Source organism: Rutidosis leptorrhynchoides, chromosome 10 (assembly GCF_046630445.1).
Source record: "Rutidosis leptorrhynchoides isolate AG116_Rl617_1_P2 chromosome 10, CSIRO_AGI_Rlap_v1, whole genome shotgun sequence".
NCBI lineage: Eukaryota > Viridiplantae > Streptophyta > Magnoliopsida > Asterales > Asteraceae > Rutidosis > Rutidosis leptorrhynchoides.
The window spans coordinates 42,718,426-42,734,411 of record NC_092342.1 but is presented as its reverse complement, the minus strand read 5'-3'; the positions used below and the strand labels follow the sequence as shown (position 1 = coordinate 42,734,411).

General features: G+C 34.5%; 2 protein-coding genes across 2 annotated transcripts; one reads left to right on the top strand and one right to left on the bottom strand.

The window, feature by feature from the left end:
• The first annotated feature begins 635 nt into the window (after nt 1-635).
• LOC139873657 (GRAS family protein RAM1-like) lies at nt 636-1,899 on the top strand. The gene has a single exon (XM_071861596.1). It carries the CDS (start codon nt 673-675, stop codon nt 1,810-1,812), a length of 1,140 nt encoding a protein of 379 aa, XP_071717697.1. The 5' UTR covers nt 636-672; the 3' UTR covers nt 1,813-1,899.
• A 733-nt stretch (nt 1,900-2,632) lies between these two features.
• On the bottom strand, nt 2,633-4,932 carry LOC139872356 (protein SENSITIVE TO PROTON RHIZOTOXICITY 1-like). The gene is made up of 2 exons (XM_071860208.1): nt 4,817-4,932; nt 2,633-4,397 (listed from the first exon to the last, which is right to left on the bottom strand). Exon 2 carries the CDS (start codon nt 4,382-4,384, stop codon nt 2,828-2,830), a length of 1,557 nt encoding a protein of 518 aa, XP_071716309.1. The 5' UTR covers nt 4,385-4,397; nt 4,817-4,932; the 3' UTR covers nt 2,633-2,827.
• Between the last annotated feature and the right edge of the window lie 11,054 nt (nt 4,933-15,986).

The window sequence follows — 15,986 nt, the reverse complement described above, 5'->3', positions numbered from 1 at the left end:
TATATAACAGATAACGCGCACACCATTCATTTGCAGCGCTTTAGTTCATTATAATCTTCTTCATTCTCTAGCTAAACTTATCGATCTTGCAGTTATACAATCATCTCTAGACAAGTAGCGTGATGGAAGCAGTAGAAGACGATGAGCCCCTTTTGAGTCTCGGACTCACGATCATGATTAATTCTGGGCCACACGAAAGAAAGTCGAAAAGAAAAAGAAGTTTAGTTAGTACTTTTAAGCCTTTGGAGATCACAAATAGTGTCTCTGATGGAAAGATGTTCAGTCTTTTGGAGACCAGAGAAACAATGTTAAAAAGAGAAAAATGGAACACCTGTGAAGATGACAATGTTAAGACCAATGGAAATTTAATTTTACCATTTTCATGGCGTCTATTATTATTTTTATTTTTTAAACTTTTTCCAACTTAAAGGACGGAGGTCCTCTCGGAAGCAATCTCTTTATCCGTCGAATAAAGAGAGGGATGACTTTCTCGACTCTTGAGAGTGTTCCACTCTGGGTGGAGAAATGACTTCTTTTTATTCTAGGATAGGGGAAGGATTGTCTACATATCACCTCCCCCATACACCACTCATGTGGTATTGGATTTTGTTGTTGTTGTTGTTGTTGTTGTGTGAAGATGAAAAGGGGCTTCATATAATCCATTTATTGCTTATGTCAGCGACTTGTCTCGATGATAACAAACTCGACTCAACTGTCGAATTTCTAATGGAATTGTACCGATATGTATCTTTAAATGGCAACTCTGTTCAAAGGGTGGCTGCTTATTTTGCAGAAGGATTACTCGCTAGGCTTCTCACCCGTCGATCACCCTTTCACGAGATGATAATGAAGCAACCGGGGCCCACAGACGAGCTTCTTGCTTACGTGGAACTCTATAAAGTATCCCCGTATTACCAATTTGCCCATTTTACCGCGAATCAAATGATCATGGAAGCATTTGAAAGGGATTTAGAAATTAATAACGATAAAAACCATTGTTCGTTATATGTGGTTGATCTTGATGTAGCGTATGGTTTCCAGTGGCCTTCTCTGATGCAATCGCTTTCAGAGAAGGCCACAAACGGAAACCATGCATCTCTTCGAATTACAGGGTTTGGTAAAACCCTAGACGAACTCGAAGAGACAAAAGCGAGACTAGTTGGTTTTGCCAAAACGTTTAAAAACCTAATCTTCGAGTTTCGTGGTATACCGAGAACAAATAGTTATTTGGAATCGATAAGGAAAAGAAAGAACGAAACGCTTGTTGTAAACTCTGTTTTTTATTTAAATTCGTTGTGTAACTTGATACAAATATCCAAAACGTTGAAATCAATTCACGTGATGCGGCCTTCGTTAGTGGTTTTGGTTGAACAAGAAGGTGGACGTAGCCCAAGAAGTTTCCTATCGAGATTCATGGAGTTTTTGCATTACTACGCGGCCATGTTTGATTCGTTAGACGATTTCCTTCCTCTTGATAGTGTTCAAAGACTACAAATAGAAACGAATCATCTCGGAAAAGAGATAAAGCAAATAATGAACTTTGATACAAACAAGGAGAATTCGCCAAAATACGAGAAGATGGAAACATGGAAAGCAAGGATGGAAAGTCATAGATTTGTTGGAATGAACTTAAGTTCAAAGTCAATAATTCAAGCAAAGTTGTTGTTGAAGATCAGTAGCAATTACAGCCCAATTCAATTTGATGGTGAAAATAATGGAGGATTTTCAGCCTTTGAAAGACAAGAGAATGCAATTTCTTTAGCTTGGCAAGACAAATGTCTGATTACAGCATCTGCATGGCAATGCATATGAAGGGTTTTTTTTTTCATTCTGGGTCATCAAGTAATTAATATTTCATATTTTACAAACAACGTAACTATATACGCGCTAATAATACCTTGAGTGATATGTACGTACTTATCATTTTAAGACAAGCACATAAATTATAACACCATTGCTTTTTATTTATCGTTCATCTCCCAACTGTCTATAATCTTATTACTCTTTTCTGCACAAGTGCACATATACATTATATCGTTGACGGTATATATATCTTATATCTCCATAAGCATGCTACTCATGTGCTATAAAAACGAATAAATGAAAGCTTATCGTTTTATATAAGTGTCTATCGCTTATCTTGACAGCAGTTAAACAAATCCAAACAACCTTCTCAGAACTCCTACTTAGTTTATAAGAAATAAACACTAAAAAATAAGCACATCCAAACATGCTTATTCTTCATAGCAGTTACGATTTGTAGATATGCAATCCGAAACACCCCCTAAATTGTGATGATTAGGTGTTTTGATTAGCAATTATACCCTATGGGCGTAAGAATGGTAGACAATAAACAGACAAACAGTTAAACACGAGGTATACTAAAACTTGTGAAAGAACTTTAAAGGACGTCTTAAACGCTAGCATATATTGGATTATGTTGTTTCCTAGTTTAAGATACATTCTAATTGTGCTATCTATTAGGATGTAATTATGTAGATGTTGGATTAAACGTCTTAAATGCTAACACAACTTAAATTGAAGCTAACCACAAACTACATAAACAAAAATGACAAAAATTTAAAGAACATATCTTATTCGATTACTTAAAAAGTTAAATGTTAAAACTTCCATTACAGATTATTAAAAATGAATCGGGCTAATAATTAACTAAACGTAACACTTACTTTTGCATAAAAGAGAACAAATAAGAAAGACACCAATTTATTCAAATATATGAAATATGAAGTTATAATACACTACGCGCTAAAATTCAATATTGAAACAACTAACCGTACTAGAGATTCACTAGCAAGTATCGTCATCATCAAAGATCTTTAGAACTAGACTCTCCTTCGTTCTTCCACATGTAATTACAAGAAGAGCCCGACAAAAGGAACGATAAACTGTCCGATTCTTCAAACATACTTCTTGGAAACTCTTGAAACCCGTTCAATGGCGAAAAACAAGTAGCAGGCTCGCAATTAGTTTGAACATCTGATCCACTAGAAACGTTTGAATTGAAACTAAAATCAAATAATCCACCTTCTTTAAATCCTTGATTATTGACATCAGTATTAGAATTAACATTATTATCTCCTTGAACCTCATTTACACTAACGGATTCACCCTTAGTTTCATGATCCAACGGAATTGCAGGAGTATGACCTTGAAAAAGAGAAATATGCCCAAAAAGCTTATCTTTTCTTGAAAACGTTGTACCGCAAGAACACAACCATCGATCTCTACCACAGTGTTTCTCGTGCGTTTTAAGATCTGCAATAACAGAAAACTTCTTGGTGTTGCAACGGCTGCACGTATAGCTTTTATCACAATGTGTTCTCTTATAATGATTCTTCACGCACAAGATTGTTTTCAAAGGTTGAAACTTTTTGTGATCTTTGTTTCTTTTACAACCAACATACGGGCATGAATATCTTCTAATAAGTTTTGGTTCTGATACCGAAACGTTATGTGGTTTTGCTAATGCTGCAGGTGTCTTATACTCGTCTCCATGACCCCTCATATGCATTCTTAAATTAGCATCTCGTTTGAAACCTTTACCACAAATTACACAAAAATGAGTATGTGGTGCAAGAATCTCTTCTTTTTCGAGCTGCAAGATTTCGTACGATCCAGGTGGAAGATTTTCTCCTTCATCAACATCATCATCATGTTCTTCATGATGTATATCCATATGATCCGTTTCATTCGAATGATCTTCCACCTTACTTACCACATTACTATCACTACAATAATTATTATTAGTATTATGATCATTATCATTACAATTACCATTATTGTTATTAATAGTAGTCACGTTGACTTGATTACTAACAGACGCATTTGGATTTGGATTTGGATTTGGATTTGGATTTGGATTTGGATTTGGATTTGAATTAGGAGTGAAATTTGTATGTTTAATCGAAGGAAGAAGACTGCCTGCAGTCGATATGAGCTGGATTATAATCGAAGTAATATCCGCAGTAACAAGTTGTTGCTGTTGAACCACGAGTTCATTGGGTTGATCGATCGATGATTTGGCCGATGTTAAACGGACTAACTCTTGAAGTTGATGAATCTTTTCTTCCATAATGGAGAGATTAGTAAGCATAGTTTTTGGGTCCCATAACTGAGGTTTGGACTGAAGATGTTGTAATAGGTTGACTTGGGTCAAAGAAGACGGAATAGTTTCCAATTGTTTTCTAATCATAACATCATAATCTACAATTGAAGATTTTTCCATTTGCTGCTGTGCATCATAATTTGAAAACAGCTGATGAAAGATCTGACTATTATTGTTATGTTGACTATTATTATTGTTATTATTATATGAAGATGATGACGCATTTGACCATGACAAATGCTTCTTTGTAGCATCCATTTTCTTCTTAGATCTGTTACAACACACTACTAACTCATCATTATAATTAAGAGTATTTATTTATTTATTTATTTATATTTATATAGTAATATAAATATTATATTAATTTATTAATTTATACAACTAATTAAAAAACAGAAAAAATAAAAAAAGAAAATGAAGTCAAATCCTAGTTTTGTTTTTGAATACATCCATCAATCTGAATGATTAATTAACTATTGGATTAAACTGGACAATTTAGCATGATCAAAACAAAGCATGATAAGAGGAATCAAAAACACAAATCTAATCCAAATCTAAATTTAATCAAATACACAAATCTAAATCTAAATGAAAATGAATGAAACTAGGCACAGTAAGCAAGGCATAGATAGATTGATAAATAAATAAATAAATAAATGATAAACCTAAAAATAAGAGAGTTGAGCTTACCGGATTGAAGCTGGAAGATTGCATGGAAGGATTCAATTTCAATGGGGGTTTTTGAAGATTATAGATTGAATGAATGAAGCAGGAAAGAGGTGACGGTGTGGGAGTCGATTGGGAATCTCACTTTTATTTTGGTGTGGAAAAAGGAAAAGAAAAATGAGACTAGTCCTAGTTGGCTGTCTTCATCTTCAAGAAGACGTCAATCTGGGCCGTTAATTGTTCCACCTGTATTTTTAGTCTTTTATTATTTTTAATTTTAATTTAATTGACAAATTGACAATTATTTTTTTATTATTATTATAATTTATAATTTATAATTTATAATAATTGAACATTATTTGATTATTATATATCGTTAGTCAATGATTTAATAGGTTAGCGGTTTGGCTTTCGCAACATCTATCTACTAATGTCTAGTGTTTCTCATGATTCCCCACAAATTTAATGCTTTTGAAATCAATTATTGTCTCCTTCTCTTTTTTACTATGACTAAATTGCACCGTTGGTCCTTATGGTTTGCTCAAAATTGCATGGTTTGGCCTAAACTTTGTTTTCAACTTCGTTGGTCCGTGTGGTTTGAAAATGGAACCTGGTTAGTCCCTTACCCAAACGTCTGTTAAGATAAAGACGTTAGCTGGTATCACATGCTAGTCACATGAGGGTATTTCAGTCTTCCTTTTCTTTTCTTTTTCCCTCCTCTTTCTTCATCTTCATCCCTAATTAAAAACCCTAATCAAATTAAAAATATCATCTTCATCTTCATCTACGTCATAATATATATAGAGAAATTCGGATAAAATACAATTCCACAGCTTCTTAAACTCAATACAATGCAATGGCTATATTTTAGGACTACTTAGGTTCTATATATAGCCCTCTTCTATAGAACCTTCTATTTTAGCTTATTTCACATTAACAATATACATGTTAGGGTCCTAACAATCTTCCCCTTAGTGTTAAATGTGAATTTTACAATTGTAATCCTACTTTGTAATCTTCACAGGTCCAAATGTGGCTTTCCATCTTGTACCGTCTGGATCAGAAAATTCAACTTGATAATCTAAAATCTTCTTTGATGGCTTCCATGTACCCCACACTTTCTTTGGATCTCCTTCATAGATTGGATATTCATTCATCTCCTTGAAAACCTTCTTTTCCTTTGACCGCATAGAATCTCAAAGTGTCTTGTATGAATCCGGAGTTTGAGACGATCTTTGATGTGTTTGATAAATTCTCCAAGACTCATTTTCATATCACCATCCTCAAACTTGTTTTGACGATACTTGAGACATTTCAGTGCGGCTTTGAGTGTTCCATTAGAGTATTTGTTGAGCTCCCTCGTTCTGATGAAAACCTTTTCATTCTGAGAATTGACAAATAAAAACCCTTCGGGTTCAAATAACGTTTATAACAATGTCATGTCCTCCAGTCCTTCTAAATATTGATCCGGACAAGTTATTCGAATCTTTTTCTTTTTCTCTTCAAGACCTATTTGAAAATCTTCTCGTCTCATCAGTTCTATAGTCTCCATCATGTATCTATTCACCGTTTCTAATGCTTGATACTTTGCAAAAGGACGTTCGTTAAGAATACTGAGGTAGTTGTAGATGTGAATGACGTCGATCATATTGAGATTTGGAAATTTTTCTTCGGTGAACTTGTATTCTTTCTCATATTCTCTTATGACATGGAACTGACTTAAGACGTCTTTCTTGTCACTTATTTTTTACCCCCGCTCGAGTAATGTTCAACACTTCTATCAATCGATGTTTCCATTGAATCCATAAATCATCTTCATTCCTATTAACATGTATCCTCCACATCCAACGATACCATGTCCTTTCATTTGCTGGAAGCAATTGAGTGCCAATATATGTAAACCTTTCACTCATTGGAATCTCATTGATGCGGAAGATTCTGTAAGCATTCTCTTTAATGAAAGTGTTTCTCAACGTAAGGAAATCATGTTCAACTCCTAATTGTAGTTTCTTTTCCTGATTCTTGGAGAATATACCATTGTTAAATTTGAACCAGGAATTAATTGTTGAACTTGATGTTGAATTAGAAGTTTAAGTTTCATTAGCATTTGTGGTTTGTGTTATTTGCTTAGAAGAATTTGTTGGGTTTTTCGTTGGAGTATCTTCTTCTTCAATATGTTTAAAGATTTCATATGTATCCGGGCTTTCATATTGACCGTCACCGTCCTCATCCGTAGAATCCTCCTCATCATCACTTTAAATTATAGGATCATGATTCTCTTCATCAACAATCTCCACATCATCAGGTATTGCAAATAATGAAGACAATGTACTAAGTACAACAAATCCATTGATATGGCCGAAATGAATGATTTTTATTTGTGTGGTGTCGTTAGGTCGCAACACGTCAGAATCAGCCACCAAGAGGGGGTACTGTTTTAAATTTATATTTAGCGAGGCCTAAATCGTACTACTCCTTATTATGAGTAAAGGAAGTATGACCTGGAGTCTTATTTTTAAGATATCATTAGAATCGAACTTATATTTAAAGCTTAAGATAGTTATGAAGGAGTAGTGGTTACCTAATTTTGGGTTTTTCTAGTTTATAAGACAGATAAAGTAAATACAATAAAATTCGTAATTCAGATAAGGTTAAAACAAGTGCATACTATGATTTCATCAGTTATTCTGCCGAGATTATGGAATGTTGGCTCATGAATAGCCAGAGGCCTTGTAATCATTACACTGGTCCTAAACTCCCCTGTCGTAAGACATGTCACTCGGTAATGCGATAGGCTTGAAGATTCTGAATAGACAGCAACGTCCCTTACTCCCGACGCCCGTGCAGTCTGACTACAGGCATACACATTCAGACAGCTCATCCAATTGAGCGACTCGGTTGGGTGACATATTAACATTCCACAAAGGTCGAAACTTTCTTAAGCATAATAGAATACAAGGTTTACCATATCCGAGAGACGTGATGTGTTTCAATGCTTTCGTTAGTGATTGGTTTTAAAAGATAGTTAGGCCCTTAAAAAGAGTTTAACCATAAAGAACACCATGGCCAAGTCAGGTTGACTTCCATGAACACGTTCGGTTATCCTAACGGTCCAATCCTATATGTGTTTAAATAAACAGTTCCTTAATTAACTAAGAATCCCTCAAGCGGGGTGCAATGCTTGAGACCACGTTATGGTGCAGTGTACTAATCAACACTGATCGGGTTCTATGGCCTTACTTAGCAGAGGTACAGCTTACAACAACCGTTGTGCTTCAGCATGCACGTACGAAGTTTATATGCTTGGTGACTACACTAGCATGGTCTGAGACCGACAATGTACTAAGGGTCTAGTAAGATGTTTCACTACGAAAGAGTCCTCAGTCGGAATCCAAAGCTTGATAGACTTACTACAACCGGTGTGCCTCAGTCGATCTCACGTTGTATCTGATAGACTTCTCTTACCAAGGGGTGACACAGATAGTGTACTCTGAATCGGGGTTCGCGACTTCCCAATAACAGAGCCAATAACTACGTTCTATTAGTTGGAAAAGCGATTGAGTTTAAAGCATAATCGGAAAGCATTTTAACAACATACATAAACCATAACATTATTTCGACATTATAACTGGTTACATCATAGCATACACCAAAGATAACTACTCGCTAATCATGGCAACGACATCACAGAACATAATGATAGAAGACATTATATAAAGATAAAGGATAGAAGTACCAGTACATTAAACGAGTTCCGAATACAAAAGTGACAACTTCAAACTCCAGACCGCTCCTAATACAATCTTCGGCGTTCTTCTCCGGGTACTAGGTTTCTCGCACGGAGTTGAAGACCTTGAAAGTATGACTAATATTGTAAAAGAGAGAGAAAGAAGTGAATTGAAGTGTGTGTTGGAATGAATGACAAAGACCCTTTAAATAAGCATGAAATTTTGCCTGCAAATGGCTGGCAGGCCGTTTGGCAGGCCGTTTGCAGGGGTCGTTTGCCAGACCAAGCCATTTGTAGGGGCCGTTTAACTTGGGCATGTGGTAAGCCGTTTGCAAGCCAGACAAGCCGTTTGGCAGGCCGTTTGGCTCGCTGATTCGCTGGATCGTAACTTGATTTCTTGTCTTTCACCGTTTTCGCTATAGAATCTTCATTTTAGCTCCGATTTTCTTGATTCCTTTTGCACCGTCATCTTAATTACTTGCTCTTTAATTCTAACCGATGAAGTGGGTATTTTGCCGATAAAGTTCGAATCTTTCTTGTTTTTGGGCCTTAATACCGAGGTGAAAACGTGACTTTTTAGCCGATATCAAATATCCCACACTTAGACTTTGCTTGTCCTTAAGAAAACTCTCATTTTACTTTGAGAAATCTTTTCGGAGTTTCTTTTCTAATAGCCTAAGCGGTTTGCTTTTTATTATAAGAGCGAAAGATAAGGTGAGTCATCTATGTTATGATTGAAACTATCTCTGCAAGCATGCGAGGAGGTTACATGACTTAGGCTAACTTTCACGGGTCACTCAAATCACACAAGTGTTTAGGGTTCCCTATAGATCTAAGAAATGAATTCACTCATAGCCAGTCATGCTGCACCCATCGTCATAGGCTTGATAAAGACTCAAATCCTTGCTACTAATGTGAGAACAGTAGTAACCATATGATGTTATGCGAGGTGTATACGAAATAGTTATATTTTTATTGCGAAATACTATTAAATACGATACAATTTTACACAAGTTATTTATTTATTTATAGAGTGGATATACCTAAACCTTGCTACAACATTATAGGCAGTGTACCTAATCGTAAAGTAGTGTAGTTTTTAGTAAGTCCGGTTCGTTCCACAGGGATACAACTAAATTTAACACTATATTTATTTTAAACTATATTTCTATCAATATATATATAAGTAATATTATTATTATTATAAAAGGGGGGTTTTTACCGTTTAATGACCGGTTTGTCGATTTTATGTCTTAAGTCGCAATTAAAACCTAATGTAAAATATTAAATATACAAATGACTTAATTTAAAGCGTAAAGTAAATGAGGATAAATAAAAGTGCAATAAATAAAAGTACGATAATTAAAAGTGCAATAAATAAAATGATAGTAAATAAAAGTGCGATGAGATATAAAATAAAGGAATTATGCTTATTTAAACTTCCGTAATCATGATGTTTGACGTGTTGATTTTAATTTATTACCATGGGTTAATTGTCCTTTGTCCTGGATTATTCGATATGTCCATACAGTTTTGTCCATAATAGTCCATCAGTCATAAATATAAAGTGCGAGAGTCTTCGTCAAATTATCCTTATACCCGAAGTCAAATATTCCAACTAATTGGGGATTCGAACTGTAACAAGGTCTTAATACTTTGTTTAATGAATACACCAGGTTATCGACTGCGTGTTGTAGTGACCCGAACTTTTCCATGTTTATATATATTAATTGAGATTGATGTTTACATGATTAAATGTTTCCAACATGTTAAGCAATCAAACTTGTTAAGACTTGATTAATTGAAATAGGTTTCATATAGACAATTGACCACCCAAGTTAACCGGTGATTCACGAACGTTAAAACTTGTAAAAAACTATATGATGACATATATATGGTTATATATATAGTTAACATGATATTATGATAAGTAAACATATCATTAATTATATTAACAATGAACTACATATGTAAAAACAAGACTACTAACTTAATGATTTTGAAACGAGACATATATGTAACGTTTATCGTTGTAACGACATTTAATGTATATATATCATATTAAGAGATATTCGTACATCATAATATCATGATAATATAATAATTTAAAATCTCTTTTGATATTATAAACATTGGGTTAACAACATTTAACAAGATCGTTAACCTAAAGGTTTCAAAACAACACTTACATGTAACGACTAACGATGACTTAACGACTCAGTTAAAATGTATATACATGTAGTGTTTTAATATGTATTTATACACTTTTGAAAGACTTCAATACACTTATCAAAATACTTCTACTTAACAAAAATGCTTACAATTACATTCTCTTTCAGTTTCATCAACAATTCTACTCGTATGCACCCGTATTCGTACTCGTACAATACACAGCTTTTAGATGTATGTACTATTGGTATATACACTCCAATGATCAGCTCTTAGCAGCCCATGTGAGTCACCTAACACATGTGGGAACCATCATTTGGCAACTAGCATGAAATATCTCATAAGATTACAAAAATATGAGTAATCATTCATGACTTATTTACATGAAAACAAAATTACATATCCTTTATATCTAATCCATACACCAACGACCAAAAACACCTACAAACACTTTCATTCTTCAATTTTCGTCATCTAATTGAACTCTCTCAAGTTCTATCTTCAAGTTCTAAGTGTTCTTCATAAATTCCAAAAGTTCTAGTTTCATAAAATCAAGAATACTTTCAAGTTTGCTAGCTCACTTCCAATCTTGTAAGGTGATCATCCAACCTCAAGAAATCTTTGTTTCTTACAGTAGGTTATCATTCTAATACAAGGTAATAATCATATTCAAACTTTGGTTCAATTTCTATAACTATAACAATCTTATTTCAAGTGATGATCTTACTTGAACTTGTTTTCGTGTCATGATTTTGCTTCAAGAACTTTGAGCCATCCAAAGATCCATTGAAGCTAGATCCATTTTTCTCTTTTCCAGTAGGTTCATCCAAGGAACTTAAGGTAGTAATGATGTTCATAACATCATTCGATTCATACATATAAAGCTATCTTATTCGAAGGTTTAAACTTGTAATCACTAGAACATAGTTTAGTTAATTCTAAACTTGTTCGCAAACAAAAGTTAATCCTTCTAACTTGACTTTTAAAATCAACTAAACACATGTTCTATATCTATATGATATGCTAACTTAATGATTTAAAACCTGGAAACACGAAAAACACTGTAAAACCGGATTTACGCCGTCGTAGTAACACCGCGGGCTGTTTTGGGTTAGTTAATTAAAAACTATGATAAACTTTGATTTAAAAGTTGTTATTCTGAGAAAATGATTTTTATTATGAACATGAAACTATATCCAAAAATTATGGTTAAACTCAAAGTGGAAGTATGTTTTCTAAAATGGTCATCTAGACGTCGTTCTTTCGACTGAAATGACTACCTTTACAAAAACGACTTGTAACTTATTTTTCCGACTAGAAACCTATATTTTTTTGTTTAGATTCATAAAATAGAGTTCAATATGAAACCATAGCAATTTGATTCACTCAAAACGGATTTAAAATGAAGAAGTTATGGGTAAAACAAGATTGGATAATTTTTCTCATTTTAGCTACGTGAAAATTGGTAACAAATCTATTCCAACCATAACTTAATCAACTTGTATTGTATATTATGTAATCTTGAGATACCATAGACACGTATACAATGTTTCGACCTATCATGTCGACACATCTATATATATTTCGGAACAACCATAGACACTCTATATGTGAATGTTGGAGTTAGCTATACAGGGTTGAGGTTGATTCCAAAATATATATAGTTTGAGTTGTGATCAATACTGAGATACGTATACACTGGGTCGTGGATTGATTCAAGATAATATTTATCGATTTATTTCTGTACATCTAACTGTGGACAACTAGTTGTAGGTTACTAACGAGGACAGCTGACTTAATAAACTTAAAACATCAAAATATATTAAAAGTGTTGTAAATATATTTTTGAACATACTTTGATATATATGTATATATTGTTATAGGTTCGTGAATCAACCAGTGGCCAAGTCTTACTTCCCGACGAAGTAAAAATCTGTGAAAGTGAGTTATAGTCCCACTTTTAAAATCTAATATTTTTGGGATGAGAATACATGCAGGTTTTATAAATGATTTACAAAATAGACACAAGTACGTGAAACTACATTCTATGGTTGAATTATCGAAATTGAATATGCCCCTTTTTATTAAGTCTGGTAATCTAAGAATTAGGGAACAGACACCCTAATTGACGCGAATCCTAAAGATAGATCTATCGGGCCCAACAAGCCCCATCCAAAGTACCGGATGCTTTAGTACTTCGAAATTTATATCATATCCGAAGGGTGTCCCGGAATGATGGGGATATTCTTATATATGCATCTTGTTAATGTCGGTTACCAGGTGTTCACCATATGAATGATTTTTATCTCTATGTATGGGATGTGTATTGAAATATGAAATCTTGTGGTCTATTGTTACGATTTGATATATATAGGTTAAACCTATAACTCACCAACATTTTTGTTGACGTTTAAAGCATGTTTATTCTCAGGTGAATATTAAGAGCTTCCGCTGTTGCATACTAAAATAAGGACAAGATTTGGAGTCCATGTTTGTATGATATTGTGTAAAAACTGCATTCAAGAAACTGATTTCGATGTAACATATTTGTATTGTAAACCATTATGTAATGGTCGTGTGTAAACAGGATATTTTAGATTATCATTATTTGATAATCTAAGTAAAGCTTTTTAAACCTTTATTTATGAAATAAAGGTTATGGTTTGTTTTAAAAATGAATGCAGTCTTTGAAAAACGTCTCATATAGAGGTCAAAACCTCGCAACGAAATCAATTAATATGGAACGTTTTTAATCAATAAGAACGGGACATTTCAGTTGGTATCCGAGCGTTGGTCTTAGAGAACCAGAAAATTTGCATTAGTGTGTCTTATCGAGTTTGTTAGGATGCATTAGTGAGTCTGGACTTCGACCGTGTTTTCTTTAAAAATGATTGCTTAACATTTTTGTTGGAAACTATATATTTTTAACATATGAATATTATGTGATATATTAATCTCTTAACGTGTTTGATATTATGTGATAGATGTCTACCTCTAGAACAAGTCCCATTGACTCACCTAATAATAATGAAGAGTCAAATGTAAATTGGAATGATTTGTGGACTGATTCACAAGTTCCCGAAGAGGAACCGGAAGAAGAGTCGGAACCGGAAGAAGAATCGGAACCGGATGAAGAAATAGAACCGGTGGGGGAAATAATAAAACGGTTAAGTAAAAGAAAATTCTCAACCAACCGACCAAAGTTAATTATGGTCAATGGTGTTTCCGCCAAGGAAGCAAAATATTGGGAGGATTACCAATTCTCCGATGAATCGGATTTCGACGAGAATTCCGATGATGTTATAGAAATTACCCCAACTGAATTTAAAAAGGCAAAAGAAAATAATAAGGGAAAGGGCATAAAAATAGAGAAATCTAATTCCAACCCCGATGAACTTTATATGTATCGTCAACCCCCGAAGTCCTTAAGTTGTAACAATGACCCGGGAACCTCTAAACCACCAGGTTTTTCTAAACCAATGTGGACAACGACGGCTCGTATTAGGGGAACATCATATATCCCTAGAAACTTGGCAAAACGAACCAAAACCGAAGAAGAAGAAACGAGCGAGTCGGAATAAGATAGTTGTATTCGTGTGGTGTAATATATGGAATATAGTGTTCTTATGCTTTATGATATATGTAAAAATTGCTTGTATTAATAAGTATTTTTTTTATGAATCTAACTCTTGTCTATTTTACAGTTTAAAAACACAAAATGGATAGACAACCCAATATTTTAAGAGACCTACCCGGAGACATGATTGATGAAATCTTGTCTAGAGTCGGCCAGAATTCTTCGGCACAACTATTTAAGGCGAGATCAGTTTGTAAGACATTCGAAGAACGTTCCAAGAATGTCTTGGTTTATAAGAGACTTTCATTTGAAAGATGGGGGATATCACATTGGGAAACCCATAAGTTACGATGTGTTTACTTTGATGCATATATTGCGGGGAACCCAAATGCTATTTTACGCAACGGGTTAAGAAATTATTTTGACTCAATATATCCGAATATTGGACTTCGTGATTTAGAAAAAGCGGCTAACATGCAACATAAAGAAGCATGTTATGCTTACGGATTAGTAATGTTCGCTTCTCACCAAAGTGAGAACAAGAACATCGGGCTACAACTATTAAACAAAACGTTTCCACAAGTGACGGAGTCGGTAATTGGGGTAAGAAATGAGGTTTTTAGATTATTACGGGACTGTTGGACATTACGTAACCCTCGTCCCTTTGATGACGTTACAACACGCTGTCTTATCAACGGCCATAACGGTTATGTTGCACAAGACCAAGGATGGGAAGTAGTCCTAGTAAAACCAGAATGCATGACTTGTTTCTGGACGTATGAATTACGTGTCTTTATTGCCTTTGCCGAACGACTTGTGTACTAGCTAGAATTGTCTTCACAACTATCTTGTATCAAAGTTATTGTGTGCTATATTTCATGCTTTATGTAAAATAAGCGGTATTGTAAGTTTGTAAAATATTGTATAAAAGTTTGAACGCGAAATATTATTACAATCAGTTTTTCATATAGAATTGTAGTAGTTGAATTGTATATTAGCTACTAAGTATGAACTTAACGGGTAGGTACTACCCGAATTTAAACTTATAAAACGCTAATATGAAGAAAAAGCTTTTATAAATGAGTTCATATTATGCTACGAAATACTATTAACTACTCTTAATATTCTGTATGATTAACTTGTTCCATTTAACTATTTTGAAGGAAATGGCACCGACTACTCGACACACCGTGAATATGAATGAAGAGGAATTCCGTACTTTTCTAGCTTCAAACATAGCCGCAGTACAGGCTGCGCTACATACCAACAATAACCTTGGATCTAGCAGTACAGGAAATCGTGTAGGATGCACCTACAAAGAATTCACTGCCTGCAAACCTTTGGAATTTGATGGAACCGAAGGACCGATCGGATTGAAACGGTGGACCGAGAAGGTTGAATCGGTGTTTGCCATAAGTAAGTGTACTGAAGAGGACAAAGTGAAGTACGCTACGCATACCTTCACAGGTTCTGCGTTAACATGGTGGAATACCTATCTAGAGCAAGTGGGACAAGATGATGCGTACGCACTACCGTGGTCAGCATTCAAGCACTTGATGAACGAGAAGTACCGTCCCAGAACCGAGGTCAATAAGCTCAAGACAGAACTTAGAGGGTTACGAACCCAAGGATTTGATATTACCACGTACGAAAGACGATTCACAGAATTGTGCCTATTGTGTCCGGGAGCATTCGAAGATGAGGAAGAGAAGATCGACGCG